The sequence below is a fragment of the Pholcus phalangioides genome, unplaced genomic scaffold (assembly GCF_987345545.1).
Source record: "Pholcus phalangioides strain wild (caught in Gottingen) unplaced genomic scaffold, Ppha-v1.0 ptg000010l_1, whole genome shotgun sequence".
Taxonomy (NCBI): domain Eukaryota; kingdom Metazoa; phylum Arthropoda; class Arachnida; order Araneae; family Pholcidae; genus Pholcus; species Pholcus phalangioides.
This window is the reverse complement of record NW_028301603.1, coordinates 13,018,406-13,033,121: the sequence shown is the minus strand read 5'-3', so window position 1 is coordinate 13,033,121 and position 14,716 is coordinate 13,018,406. Positions and strand designations below refer to the sequence as shown.

The window sequence follows — 14,716 nt, the reverse complement described above, 5'->3', positions numbered from 1 at the left end:
TTTTTATTTCTCACCTCACCCAAAAAAAGTTCAATTGATTGAATCTCAAAAACTACCTTTTTTTTAAAGATTGTTTTATATACTATGCCAAATGTGAGGGGGAGGGGGTTCTATCGTAAGCGCTAATCGAAATACGAAATACACTACAAAGTAGTAGTTTTGAAATATTTGGCAATGTTCCGAACGTAGATTTTTCCCTCCACAAATCCCTCTCGTCATTCCTCCCTTCCCTTTCAAGTTTTGGTGACTCGGATTACGTTAAGATAAATACACAAACGTTTAAAAAGGAGCCTGGTTCTGAAGAGCGCCATAATACAGTCGGATCCCGTTTTAACGAATACTGTTATAGCGAAAATCTCGTTTTAACGAACACGTTTCTAATCCTTCAGATAAGTTTACATAAGAACAATGCAAAAAACATGGAATTCCTTTATAACGATATTTCATTTTAACGAAGTGATTTCTCCGGTCTCTTGGAGTTCGCTATAACGGGATTCGACTGTATGCAGCGTTATTTCCCTCTAGTTATCCACGGTCTACCCTTTTCAGTTCCCTTCCGTGGATAATAAGGAAGTACACTGATGTGATTAGGAATCCGTAAATGTACTGGGGTGATTCGAAATCCGTAAATGTACTGGGGTGATTCGAAACTTTTTTGTTTAAAGTTTGTGGGCAGGTGGGAAAAACACAAAACAAAAACCCGTTTTTCCCCGCATTGCGATAATGGCTTCCCCCCATAACAAAATGGGTGATCCGGGAAGCGGAAAGGGTTCACTGTTGCCGCTCGGCTCGAAACGTATATCATAGATTTCTAACCAGCCGGTGTTCAAAAGCTGTAAAAAAAAATTTATTGGTGTTACAGTACTCTGTTGGGAGAAATATTCATGGTTGTTTGGTTTCCATAAATCAGTCGCGTGATTATCTAGGGCTCCGTGTAAGTCTCCTAATAATGAAGGGTTTTGCCCTACAGTCTCGTAATAAAGGTAAGGGCTCCGTGTAAGTCTCCTAATAATGAAGGGTTTCGCCCTACAGTCTCGTAATAAAGGTAAGGGTTCCGTTTAAGTGTCGCAGTCTTCGGGGGTGGGTTGGTTCTGTAACAGTCTTGTAATACTGCCCCAGTGGCGCGATGGTAAGATTCTCTCCTACTACCGTGAAAATTGCCGTCACGAACGCAGGTTCAAACCCGGGAAGAATATAGATAAGATATTTTCCCCTAGCGAGCTTGAGGCGACCACCGATAGATGGCGCCATCATCTCCAACTCATTAATGGCGGTAAATTGCTCTATAGCGATATCGCCGGAATTAGCGCTTGGTGAATTATTACGTCAGTATTGATGGCGGAGGGGGGTTTCCGATTTGCTGACTGTTGATGACAGGGGGGGGGGGTTCGGATGATGCTTACGTCATCAACGACCCTTTATGAAGATATGGAATATTCTTAATGGCAACTTATTCGGTGCACCAAAAACGGAAAATAAAACCTTTCGATAGCTATTGAGCACCTGAACTAACATTCTCCCTATTGATAAGTCCCCTACAGAGCCACTTCAGTGATCTCTAAATGATTCACGGATCCTTCAAGTACCTTTGACCCTTTATATCAGAGATTCTTGATCTATGAGTCACGACATGAACTTGAGTCGCAGGGGCCTCCAAGGTCGGTCGTTAAAATCACTAACAGCCAGGGGCTCTTGAGCTATGGGTCTCGACCAAAATTTTATTCGCAGGGGCTTCCTAGATAAGTCGTATGAATTCATTTACAGTGTGTTTGTAAATGCACTTATTGCGTCACTGGTTTCACTAATTAAAAAACAAAAACAGTCCCGTAGGTCGCGAAGCAGATCTTGTGGTTGATTGGGGTCGCGGCTGAGAAATGTTGAGAACCCTTGCCTCATTGTGGATTTCGGTTAGTAGGTGCGAACATATAGTTAATTATTATTTCTTAACCTGACGCATATTTTTACTGCTTACATTTTCACAAACTGAACAATTTAATTTCCTACTCTGCCCTACTCTAATATAAATTCTAAAAATTTTTTTTTTAAACGTTCGATATAACGTCCTTTCTTCGTAGAACGATGAGGGTCGTTTTAACGAGCATCTACTGTAATTCTTTTTCGGCGCCCCTCTTTTTTTAAGTTAACCCTTTCGCTTTCCATATCGTATCTGCAGCTTCTCCAGTCCTCCCCTCCCCCCCCCCCCGGTACGTTTCTAAATCATTCATGGGGGTGATATCACCCACTTTGGGGATACACTGCTGTACGACGGATCCTTTTGAAGGACTTCTATTTTTTTATATCTCAATGCACTTTTGTATGAAAGGTTCCGTCGAAATTCTTATGGCAATCCTTGAGAGTAAGATTTAAGGTTCACCAAGAGAGGGAGTTTCCCCGCAGTGACCTCGGCTGTCATGCATCACGAGTCACAGAAATGAATCCAAGACAATAAGTCATCAGTATCGCGTGGGATCTTGGAGTTTTGCAGTGGCATTCGTATATTCACTAATAGTAGTGTCCTTAAAATTGCTGTTCCTAGGTAACTAGAAGCAGCTGACCGTATGACTGTATGAGAGTGGCCATGGTTAAAAAGTGAGCCATCACAGCAGGTGGTTCAATGGAGCCACAGAGATTTATGGGGGAGAAAAAGATGCTAACAAACGAAGCTGTTGAGTGTAATGTGGTAGGAAAAGTGCGCGACTACTTCCAGAATCCAGCGGTAACTGACCATGGAACCAGGGTAACGGGGGGGGGGGGCGCAATCCACAGTCAGATACAAAATAGAACGGACCGAGCACGACCAGGCTCTGTCGCTCACGTGATATAAGCTCATTGTCTCGGAGGGCGGGGTCGTGCCGGAGAAAATTCTGAGTTACGAGGAGGAAAAAAAATTGGGTCACTGTCATGGGACCTAAAGGACCCCTAGTCATGTATGTGCATTCATGTACAATTGCAAAAAAAACTTGCGGAGCCATATACGAAGATTATCAAGTTGTACAATGAGTTCGGGGAAGGGCTGGCAATATGAAAAAAAGCCGCTGGCGACAAAGGTTTGCGAACCACTGGCTTATAGGCATGGCCAGGGTGACCGTACATGAAATCTGGTAATAGGCTACTACAATTTTAGAGAATGAGCATGTTTACTTCCATCGGGGTATGGGGCTCCTGGCTCCTGACCATCACTTTCCTATGGGTCCCTTGATGTTGAGACGGCCCTGCACATAATCGTCAACAATAGGGAAACCCACTGAGCTCTAGCATGGGGGGGGGGGTCTGGAAATCTACCTAATTTATAGAATTTATGTTCCCATGAATTGACTCAGGAAATCAATTCAATAGGGTCTTGTTCCTGCATGGGGTGGCCAAATTAGAGTCGTCACGAGAAGAAAATATGATCCATAGGGTACTATGGGCGGAAAAAAAGAGTTGGGAAATGCTATCCTAGACACCATCATGAAGGAGGCTCTGCCGAAATGCAGCTAACTTTCCGGTCACCTGCGGGAGACATGGAAGCTGCAAGACACATTCGATAACCAATGGGAAATTTAATAGTAATAGAGTATTCAGATGCGTATTTACGGAAAGAGGAGGAGAGTTAGCGGGCTGTAGCCCAACCAAGGCGAGAAGTTCATAGGGGGGGGGGCAGCAAATTTGAGGAATGAGTGATAAAGAAAATTATTAGAGGAGGAGAAGCGTGGTAAAAAGTTTGAAAGCTCACAAGCAGTAAAACAATAAGTCTCTGCCTAAAGCGCGACACGCTAGACGCGAAGTCCGGCCAGTTTGCGGATTGGCTAAGAGGTGTGGCCAAAGTCCGAGTATTCGCGAAATGGCCGGCCAAAATAGAAATAAACACAAGTCATTCATAATAATCGGATTTCGACCACATCTCTCGGCGAATCCGCGAAGCTGATGGAAATCCTTGGCCAAAATTCGATGTGCTGATGTAAGACGGTCCGGTAGGCGGCACACCTGTCGCTTCTGGTTTGACGGTAGAGTGCACGTGGTAACAAAAATAAAGAATAAATAAATAAATTTTAATATCGTACTTTTTTTTCGACTTTGCCCGCTCACCCCATGCCATTTCGCGAACCAGCTGGCCAATGACCGAAATCAAGAAACGATCAGACATTGGCTGGTCAATTTGCAGCGGAATTCGCCAATACGCGAAATGGGTGGCCAATTAGCAAACTGGCCTATTTCCTTCTTCAGCCGTGACACACACAAGTCTTTTTTTAGGTGCAGGTTTCTAGCAAAATTAACTTGGATCAGGGATATCCATACTGTGGGGGCACGCTTCGATGGCGAAGGTGCCAAAATCTCCTGAAGTAGGTACGAGGACTACCAAATTTTCATGATACTGTACTATATTCAGTAATAATTCTTTCTTTGAAGCAGTCCCTCAGAAATTCTTGGGATACTTGCGTAGATCATTCTCCCATTCAAATGCGTAGAAGGTGAACGTTCTCCGAGAAATGCGTAGAAGGTGTGCGTATCTCTCGAAATACAGAGGTGGTGTCGCGTTTGTATCTCTTGAATCGTTATTATTGGTTTAAAGCAGAGATGGGATTCGCAACCTCCTTATCCACCCGTTGCAACCGATATCAGTAAATACTCATATTGGGTTCAAATAAAATTATACCTTCATACTTTGGTTCACCATACATCATCGAGGAGGTTGCAGAAAATTGCAATCTTAGGTACGGGGATACAATTTAATTTTACCAAAAATTGCAATTTATCCTGCTTTAAATGAAATTTGCCAATTACTGCTAAAATTGCTGAAGGGGGTGGAAAAAAAGGCTGCTGCAATCGCACTTATCTACAAATCTTATCAACAAAAACATATAGTACCTCACGAAAAATATCCGAATGATCTCATGACCATATTTCATTGCGAAAAGTAAGGTAAACTGGGATTCTAAATATACGGGGCATCACCAATTGCCATCAAAAAACATTGCCTAAAGAAGTCACAATCACCGATCGTAATTAAAAATTCGGCGAAAATGTTAAGCTTAACAAACATATGAGATGAAAATTTATAATTTTTACCATATAATTATCATAATATAATTTATATTATGTGTGCGCGCTACACGACGTTAGAAAGAATCACGATTTCAAGTAGGCCAAGTGTCGTTGTATAAATGTACAAATGAAATCGGAACAACGAAAATTTTATACGAGTGGTCCGTCTCAAATTCTTTCGCATTTTGTTGGTCCTTGCTTTTAGGAACACTGTTATAGATAATGGCAAGCAGCTAAATCAATGTTATCGATAAAGCCAGTCTTCGGGTGTGGTGGGCCAATTTGCCACTACGGAATTCAATAAAATGATGAAAAAGAAAACAGTGGACTTGAGAAAATTTTAAAATTGAAGAGGAATTAACTTTTATTACGAGATCAGATTTTCTTTTTGTGATAGAAGTTTATCTCGTTATAAAACTTAACTTACAGAAATATTATAATTTTGTCTTTTTTTAGTTAATTCCTCAGGCACCATCTATTTTTCATAAATTAGAAATAGTTTATTCGAAAAAATCGATAAGGAACTCATTCTGATGGAAAATATAATGTTGAGAATAAATTTATGTAGGGCCTACATGTGATTTTTCAAATACTGTGAAACAAAAAAGTTATTTTTCACTTTAGAACAGAAATTTGATTCTGAAAAAAATTATTAGACAAAAAGTTTTTGGAGATACTTATGAAAGACGTAATCGGCATAGTGGTTCCAACGAATATCGGCAGAAATTATTGCACCCAGTTATTTATAATGAGAAACCTCTGTGATTTATAGAATCGTTGAATTGAGAAACTGCTAGTAAGTTTCATAAAAACTGCTGTTGAGGAGTTTAGGGGGTAATTGCCAGAATGGAAACCATTCGGATATTATCTCGAGGGTTATGTTGAAAGAGATTCTTGGTTGCATTCTTTGGTTACTGTTTGGTAGATGACTGAATCGTCTGCAAATAGTTTGATATGGCAATCATAGATCCTTTATATAAATTAAAAATAAAGATAGCGAGAGGACCGAACCCTGGGGTGTGCCAGACTTGACCTGGAAGAGTTCTAGTCAGGGCCGCAACTACTAGATGCTTGGTCACCCGGGGCAAGCGCGCTTTTTGACGTCCCCCTTGTAATGTTGAAGAAGAGGTTTCAGAATGAAATTTGCGTCCCGTTGGGTCCGGGGCACTAGATCCGCCTGCCCCCCCCCCTAGTTGCGGCCCTGTTTATAGCCCTTGAAGTAGACAAGCTGCTGCGGAAGGCTTCCACCTGTTTAAGCGGTTGAATACATAGGCCCAGGTTTTAGAGTTTAAGTAGAAGTTTACTATGGGGTGCCCTGTCAAACGCTTTAGAAAATAATATCAGTTTTGTACGTTTTTGTCGATACTGCTAGATAAGTCGTGTATGAACACAGCTAATTGGGTGGATACAGACAATGATGATCGAAAATATGCTTAGGTGTATCTACTCCTTGAAATGAGTAGGAAGCTCACGTGCTTCTTTTTCGTTGTCACTTTACTCCTATTACTGACCATTTTTCATGTACCTAAAAAATATTGGGATTCACTCCAGGCTCCCTTCCAAGCATTGGACCTATCAGAACCCCCCCCCCCCAACCCTTTGCAGCCCATTCATGAAGTTCAAGCTGAGTTTCCACGCATCTAAAACACTTCTGATGTCCCCTGGTAATCGTAGTTACAATCATTTTCCCCTCTGGTCCATTCCAGCGCTCTCCGAGGAGCAATATCGTCCATTTTAATGTAATCCATGAAGTTTCTCGGAAATGCAGAATAGCCATGCATAGACTATCCTACTATCCATAATGGCTATTAAGAGTGCTTGTCCCCCTGCTCCCGCTCACCATTTTACCTCTGATCAAAGAAATTAAGAAATTACCTCATTAACCTCTTTTTAAGGAAAAGGTGCAGTTCTGTATGCAATACGAACGAAACGCTAAGGGGAGAAGATTTTCTCGTGTTTTAATTATTGAATAGTGTGTGTGTGTGTGTGCGCGGCGCGTGTGCTGTTCCTTTTGTCCAACACCCCCCCCCCCCCCACACACACACACACACACAAAACTTCGGAAAAATGGAGCACCACGCGCGCACACACACACTGAGAGAAACGGCTCGGTCTTCACTCTTGATGTTCACGAAAGAATGTAGCGGTGGTGGATGAGATGGCAAAATTCTGGCTGTTATGTATGTATGTGCCGGGAAGCACAGGGTCGATTGGGTAAGGGTGTGTGTGTGTGCGTGCGTTCGTAGAAGCCATCGAGGCGCTCCAGCGGCACGCATGTGGTCTAGTGGTGACGACAGCGTCTCTCTCTCTCTCTCCCTGGATCGATAATATTCCATCCTAGAAAAGGAGTGCATGTAGAATCCGGGGAGAAAGTGTGGGGGGCTAAGGAAAAATCTTCGTCCACCCTTTTCTTATTGGTCAGAAACAACGTGACTTTGTTCGCCGCCACCATAAGGCTTCTTCATCTCGCGGAAAGCAACCTAGATACAGACACCAACTACGAGAAGAAGAAGAAAAAAAGGGAATAATATTTGTACGATGGGAGACGAAATTTCTGTCGTCATTTATTATTAATCCCTTATTATAAAAAGAAAACGGGGGAAAACTTTTTTATATATGTAAGGGAATATTGCCCTTGCCCCAGATCAACGAGGATTGCAAAGAAATTGTTGGGAAATTTGTGCGAAGACCATCTTTATATGGGAAGGGGGTGGGTTACACACACATGTATTCGGGGGGGGGGCATAGAATTTGGGAAATACACATTCCTGGGTATATGATGGAGAAATAAATAGCGAAATTGAAATTTATGTGTCGAGTAAATGGATTAAATAAACTAAAATGCATTATGTGTGCATTATCCGATCTCGAATATGGCGTTCATCAATTTAAATGGATCATTATTATTCCTCGTAATAATCGGTTTTTAACGTGGTTATAAACGATTCGGTGATAATTTTATTTAGTCTCGGATTCCTATACGTGCACCCTCCGTTGTTTGTATCTATATTTAATCACTAAAAACATTCGCCGGATATGCAATGCGCCTTTCTTTTAGAAATGAAATCTTATGTGACTCTGAGCGTCCGTGGAGTGAACTGTGAAGGGTTCCGTGGCCTTTATTTTTTATCACGCGCCGAACTCGAAGAGGTCTCGGCATGGCCCCCACAAGGGGGAGGCTGACAGGGCCCGGGACGATTCTCATAATTTTTTTTGTTTTTTCACGCCATAAATTCACTATAAAGGGGGCCCTTGAAAAGTCTGGTCTGGGGGCCCGCCAAAGGTCCCATTTTAGGGGCCCTGCTCTAGGATGTGGGGACCATGGGTCTCGGCAGCAGCGGGATGAGTCCGGTGGAAACGTTCTAGTCTTCATCTTATTGGCAAGAAAGGTCCTCGGACGTATTGGGTTTTTGAGCGCAGAGGGTGTCCGTATAAAAGTTGTTAGTTTTTGTATTTTGGTAACTATACAACCCCCTTGTGCAATATGAATGGCGTATCTGAGGTCTACACGCGTTTTTTGGTAACTTTTTCTTAATTGAAAGTGTGCCTCTAGAATCAACGGTTTGCCAGCAAAAATGTGGTCTTACTATCCCTATATACCACAGCGTTTCTCAATCTTTCTGAATCCGGAGACCAGTAAAATGTCAAACAATTCGACGGACCACAAACTTACAGCATAATGGTGTGCAGTATTTTACGGGACTGTCTTGGAACAGCCAGATTTCAAGCTGCTCCGTCTATTTTATACACTTGTCCCGGTTTTCTTTTTATTCTAACAAAGATTACTCGAATTTAAATTGATTAAATGGTTTATAGATCTCTATAAATCTGACACTGATTAACTGATTCAATGATTAAATGATTAACTGATCAATGATTAACTGATCAATGATTTAATGATTAACTGATCAATGATTTAATGATTAACTGATCAATGATTTAATGATTAACTGATCAATGATTAAATGACAATGATTAAATGATTAACTGATCAATGATTAAATGACTTAATGATTAAATGATTAACGGATCAGTGATTTAATGATTAAATGATTAACGGATCAGTGATTTAATGATTAACTGATCAATGATTAAATGGCTTAATGATTAAATGACTTAATGATTAACTGATCAATGATTAAATGGCTTAATGATTAAATGACTTAATGATTAACTGATCAATGTTTAAATGATTAGCTGATCACATTTAATTTTAAATGATTAGCTGATCACATTTAATTTTAAATGATTAGCTGATCACATTTAATTTAAATGATGATTTTTATAGCTTATAAATCATATGATTATGGCTGCTACTACTTCTAAACCACAAATGCACCTCGTCCACATTTCTCTGCGGAATCTCTAATGAATTGGTACATGTTGGAATGTGTGCGTGTACGTGTTGCAAATTTAATGTGAAGTTTGTTACTGTGTAATGCTTGTTATGTGCAGTTGCTCTGCCATCAATTTTTCTAATTATGAGCGAAGTGTAGTGGTTGAATAATGATAAATATGGCTACATTTCAATTCGCGGCGATTTCCATTGATCTTTCATTTCCAAAGAATTTGTAATTTTGCAGCAATTTTGGCAATATCGATTGTTGCCGACTTTTGACAACGTTTTTGGTGACAGTTGACAATGTCCTGTATTTTACTTAATGAAATATGTCACCAAGTCATGACGAATGATTTTTTTTTCGAGAAATACATCTTTGTTTACTGCGATTTGATTCAGTAATTTTTTTTAGCAATTTCTGCAATAATTAGCAAATTGAATTTTTTGGCTAAAATTAATGATGTTCCGTATTTAAGGTCACAATTTCCCGATTTTTGAACCCGTAAGGATGTTACGAGTATCAGTTGACACCAATTATTGAACAGTTTTACAATTGATATTTGGAATTAAATTGTCTCTTCGAGACCACCTTTCTTGTTGTCGACGACTGCCTCTGGTCCGTGGACCATAGGTTGAAAAACGCTGCTATATACGGGTGGCCGTATGACCCATGTTATTTTGCAATTTCATTGTCGTAATTTCGGCGTCCCAACTTATTTTAATGTTCCGTTTTTCCTGTATTTCAAACGAAGCTTAGTACTTGAAATTTCTATGCTTTACTGATATCAATGATTAATATATTCGGAACTTAAGACCAATATAATCAATAAAGTCATTATTATCATAATCAGTTATAACCATATCGATACGTAGATATTCATCTGATATATTTGTGAAAATAAACGGTTTTATCTTCATGAATTACATTTCAATCCACTGCGATTTGCGGTAGTACTTCATTTCTCTCGCCATTGGCGATTTTTCAGTGATAAATGGAAACTTTACTGTACCTGTTTAAAAACTTTCTGGCGATAACTGCCCCTTATTTTCTCGTAGGGGTTTGCCGTATTTTTATCGAGGAAATGGGGTCAGCCGTAGTGTATATCATGCTATGTGTGTATTGACGCTTTTATACCAGAACTAGCTGTTACCCGCGGCTTCGCTCGCGTGGATTTGGTAATCTGAACATTGTTCGACAATGATTCCCTCCAATGAAATTTTGATCCCTCATGACCCCCCCCCCCCGGGGGTTGCATTTCCAGAAATTCCGTCTTGGAGAGTATATTAAAAAATATAATACCGAACGAATTTCATATTTATAGCTTCAGCGCCTTGGGCTCAGCCATGATTGCTCCTTATAACTCTTGACCCCCCCCCCCCTTCTTATGACCCCTCTTACAGTATGAATTTTGAAAAAAAATCCCTCAGTGAGTTTTTACAAAATTAAGGTACCGACCAAATTTCATAGTTATAGCTTCAGCGATTTCGGCTCAGCGATGATTGCTCCATATAACTTTTGAGCCCCCTCTCATGACCATTTTAGGGGCCGAATTTTGAAAACCCCCTTCTTAGTGAGTCTTTATGTCATGAAATAAAACTACTGACCGAATTTCATAAATATAGCTCCAGCCGTTTTGGCTCGGCTATAATGAATCAGTCAGTGAGTCGCAATGAATCAGTCAGGGCATATTATTACATATATATATAGATTACACACACCTCTTTGCGGGTTTTATCACCTTTGGTACGATGGCATAAATTCAGAAAATTTTGTGCTCCCTTTCAGGTTCCAATTTTGAAATCGTACTACGCAGGAAAATAGGTGTCAATAAAAATTTTGTAGTCGGCATGGAGACTGGCACCCATAAGTTCATGTATCAAACTACTGATATCGGGGCCCCTGATACCTAGCAGATATTCGGCCGAACTTAGTTGTGGACCCAGTGCCGTCTTAAGGCATGGGCCTACCCGGACACGGCCCGGGGGCCTCAAGAGAAAAGGGGCCTCACAAAAATGAGATCTGGTTGAAATTTTCAAGAATTTGCTTGGTAGGGCCTCAGAAAAATCACTTGGCCCGGGCCCATGATGCTCTTAAGACGGTCCTATGTGGACTCTGTATACCGTATACAGCATATATAACCCCGCATGCTCAATCCATGACCCTCGGAGTCATTTTGTGTGGCCCGCGACCTCAAACCTAATTTTGTGGAAATGAAGTGGCGCATTTACACATTACACACACAATTAAGTGACCCGCGGCATATTAACAGATCATTGAATAACCCACGACACAGTTCCAGAGCATTTAAGCAGCCGGTGGTACAGCTCCACATCACTCAAGTGGCCCGCATCAAAATTTCCAGATAACTTAAGGGATCCGCGATGGTACATTTGCAGATCAAACAAGTGACTCGTGGCACATTTGCAGCCCCAATAAAGTCACCCGCGATACAATTAATTTCCAGAGCACTTAAGTGGTCCCTGGTGCAGTTCCACATCATTCAAGTGGCCCACGGCACATTTACAGATCACTTAAGGTGGCCCGTGACACGGTTAAAAACCAAGGAAGAGCAAACTCTTCCCCCCCCCCCGTCTCTTAAAAGTTGATCACCCTTGCTGTGTAGTTGATGTAGAAAGAGGAGGAGAGCGGCCTTCAAAAATGAGGAAAAAGCGCTTCTCTACACATTTAAACGTCTGATTTATGATGACATGAAACTATAAGCATGCATATATGGTAAATGCTTTATTCCGATTCCCATTTCCTGGTACGAGGACGGATGCAGCCGGAGTCTGGGACGGAGAAAAGAGACCGGGTTTCCTCTTTTATCATCTTTCTTAAATGGCGACGTGGTCGGGATGGGGGGGGGGTGTTCTTTTTCTCTGGCTACTACTGGACTGAAATTTTCGCATTGGGATACGATTTTTCTTGTATTCAAACGAAATTACCGTATTCGCCGGCGTCGTGTTTAGATGCACTTTACGCTATCGATCAAGCACTCTCATCGCCGACGTATAATTCTGCAGTGTTTTTTTTTTGTTTTTCATAAGTACTTTTGGAAAGTTGACCGTAACGCGTAATGAATGTAGGTCGCAGTTTGAAGGCTTAAAACGACCTTATACAGGGTGTTCCCTGAACTAATGGGCCAAACTTTAAGGGAAGGTAGAACACACGTAGCATTTTTTTTTTGTATAGCAATGTGGAGTCAGAAATCAGAAATGGAAAGTGTTGACGGGAAAACTCTGATGCAAAACCCTCATTGCAAAACTTTTAGTCGCTGCTGCAACTGTTCGTGAAACACCGGGCGTCTTCGAGAAGGTACGCCAATCACTTGCTAGACGCTGCCAGGCTTTCATCGTGGTACATTTGAGCACTTACTGTAATTATTTCATGGACACCCTGTATAGTGCCAGTGGCGTACGTAAGATTTTATCGGAGCACGGGGGAGAGGGGGGGGGGTCATAATCACTTTTCTTTTAGGGATTAATATTATTTTTACTCGCATGTGTGAAGGGGCTATGTTGCTGTGATTGGCATCCACACTGTCATGAAAACACATTTCACACGAGAGGGAAATATAACGAAGTGCAGTAAGAGTTCTCGCAATGTGCACGTGCAATGAAGAGACAGCGAGAATTCCACGGTTACTTCTGTAAATGTATGCGTTACTGCCAAACTTCGAAGTTTTCCACTTCGCGAATTGGCCAGTCTAGCTGACACGTACGACCAAGTCCAAAATTCGGGCTTTCGCCGGTCTTTGCCCGACCCCTATGATTCGGGGGGTCATCTCATCGCCGTGTTGGCGTATTTTTTCCTGATAATTATGGTCATTTATAATTAGCCACAGCTAACCATAATTACAGTTGGCTGTGGCAACCCTAAGGATCAAAGGAATCTGAATATCTATATGTTAGTGATTCATATACAGGGATCGACGTATAGGGGCGAAGTGGCCAACTTCGGGATTTGGCAGTGACATATATGCATGTTTCACAAGAATGTTCGAAACTTTCAGTTTCATGATTTCGTGCGTACAATCCGAGGATTATACGTTACAAAAAAAACATTAATTTTTTCAGTGGAACTTTTAACCACCGTGGTTTTTTTTTCTCGGAGAGGATGAAATAAAAATGAACGTTCCCGAAGAAATATCCAACAAAAATAATTTTTTATAGATGGCGTGTGATTTTTTTAAAGGAAAAAAAAAAAAGCATGACCAATTCCTTACGTGCCGCATTCCCCGTGGCAGTCCCAATTCTATTTTTTCTCCGTCCTGACTTTTTTAAAAAAAAATTCCCGGTTTTTTCTGTTTTTTAAGTCGGAAATTCTCTCGAATTTGGTTATTTAATTTCCAACGGATTTATTGAATGCAATACCCTTATTATCGCATTCGTATTTCGCTTTGGGAGAGGGGGGGGGGGGTGATCACCTCGATCTCTACCCCCTCCCTCCATAGATCCGCGCTTGGTGGTGGTCGAGTGGTCATAGTGACAGATTCGCATCGCGAGTACCCGGGTTCAAACCCCACAGTGGTGATCGGCCGAAGTTGGCTTCCCGTGGTTCCAAACTTCGAGGCGCGAATGCGAGCCGATTTGCCCCGTTAAAAAGTCTTGCCATAGGCTTACAATGGTACAAATATTTTATCATCGCACTTCACTCACTCCATTTCTGAAATATAGGTGGCAGTACTGAAAAATCACACTACACTATAAACGCACTCAGACTGTTAGGTACCACTACATCAAACCCCAACTCTGGCTATATTTCAATTTACTGCGGGTACTGTTAGGTACTCACTCACACTTCAGACACAACTCACTCAGTAATAAATTTCCCGTAGCGATACACCGGAGTTGTGCTCGGTTCGAAAGAAAGAAAAGAAAGACATACCAAATATCAACGTATGAGGTGGAGCAAACTTTAAGTAATTATATTACGTGGAAAATATTAATTTAGTGATTCCCAATGTGGACGTTAACGCCCCCGTGGGGGGGGGGGCGATGGAATGATCCAGGATTGGCGGTAGAAGCAACGGGTATAACATAGGATTCTATGGGTTAGATTGCGTTGGGGGACGATGGGGGGGGGGAAGATTCTGAACAAGGGGGCGATGGGACAAAAAAAGGTTGGGAAACTATGATTTAATCGATCGATATAACATTATAATTGTTATATTTTTTTCTTCCAGGAATCTTTTAATGCCCATTTCACAAGTACCTTCTCTGATGGTAGCCTGCGGGTCGCTACTAAATTGTAACTCCACTTTCTCTAGCCCGGACTGCATGCCTCTGGTGAGTACAATAAGCTACCCTCCTCCGCATTCTATGCGTTTTAAATAAAATTCTATCTATACT

At 41.3% G+C, this 14,716-nt stretch overlaps 1 protein-coding gene across 10 annotated transcripts in view; it reads left to right on the top strand.

Annotated features, from left to right (window-relative positions):
* The window catches only part of LOC149080948 (nuclear factor 1 X-type-like), an 85,868-nt gene that overhangs the window by 28,130 nt on the left and 43,022 nt on the right, over positions 1 to 14,716 (top strand). For all 10 annotated transcript variants that reach the window (XM_089237651.1, XM_089237648.1, XM_089237647.1 and 7 more), the window contains exon 3: positions 14,551 to 14,653. In XM_089237651.1, coding sequence (XP_089093777.1) covers positions 14,561 to 14,653 — 93 coding nt within the window. In that variant the 5' untranslated portion in view covers positions 14,551 to 14,560. The remainder of the gene's footprint in view (positions 1 to 14,550; positions 14,654 to 14,716) is intronic.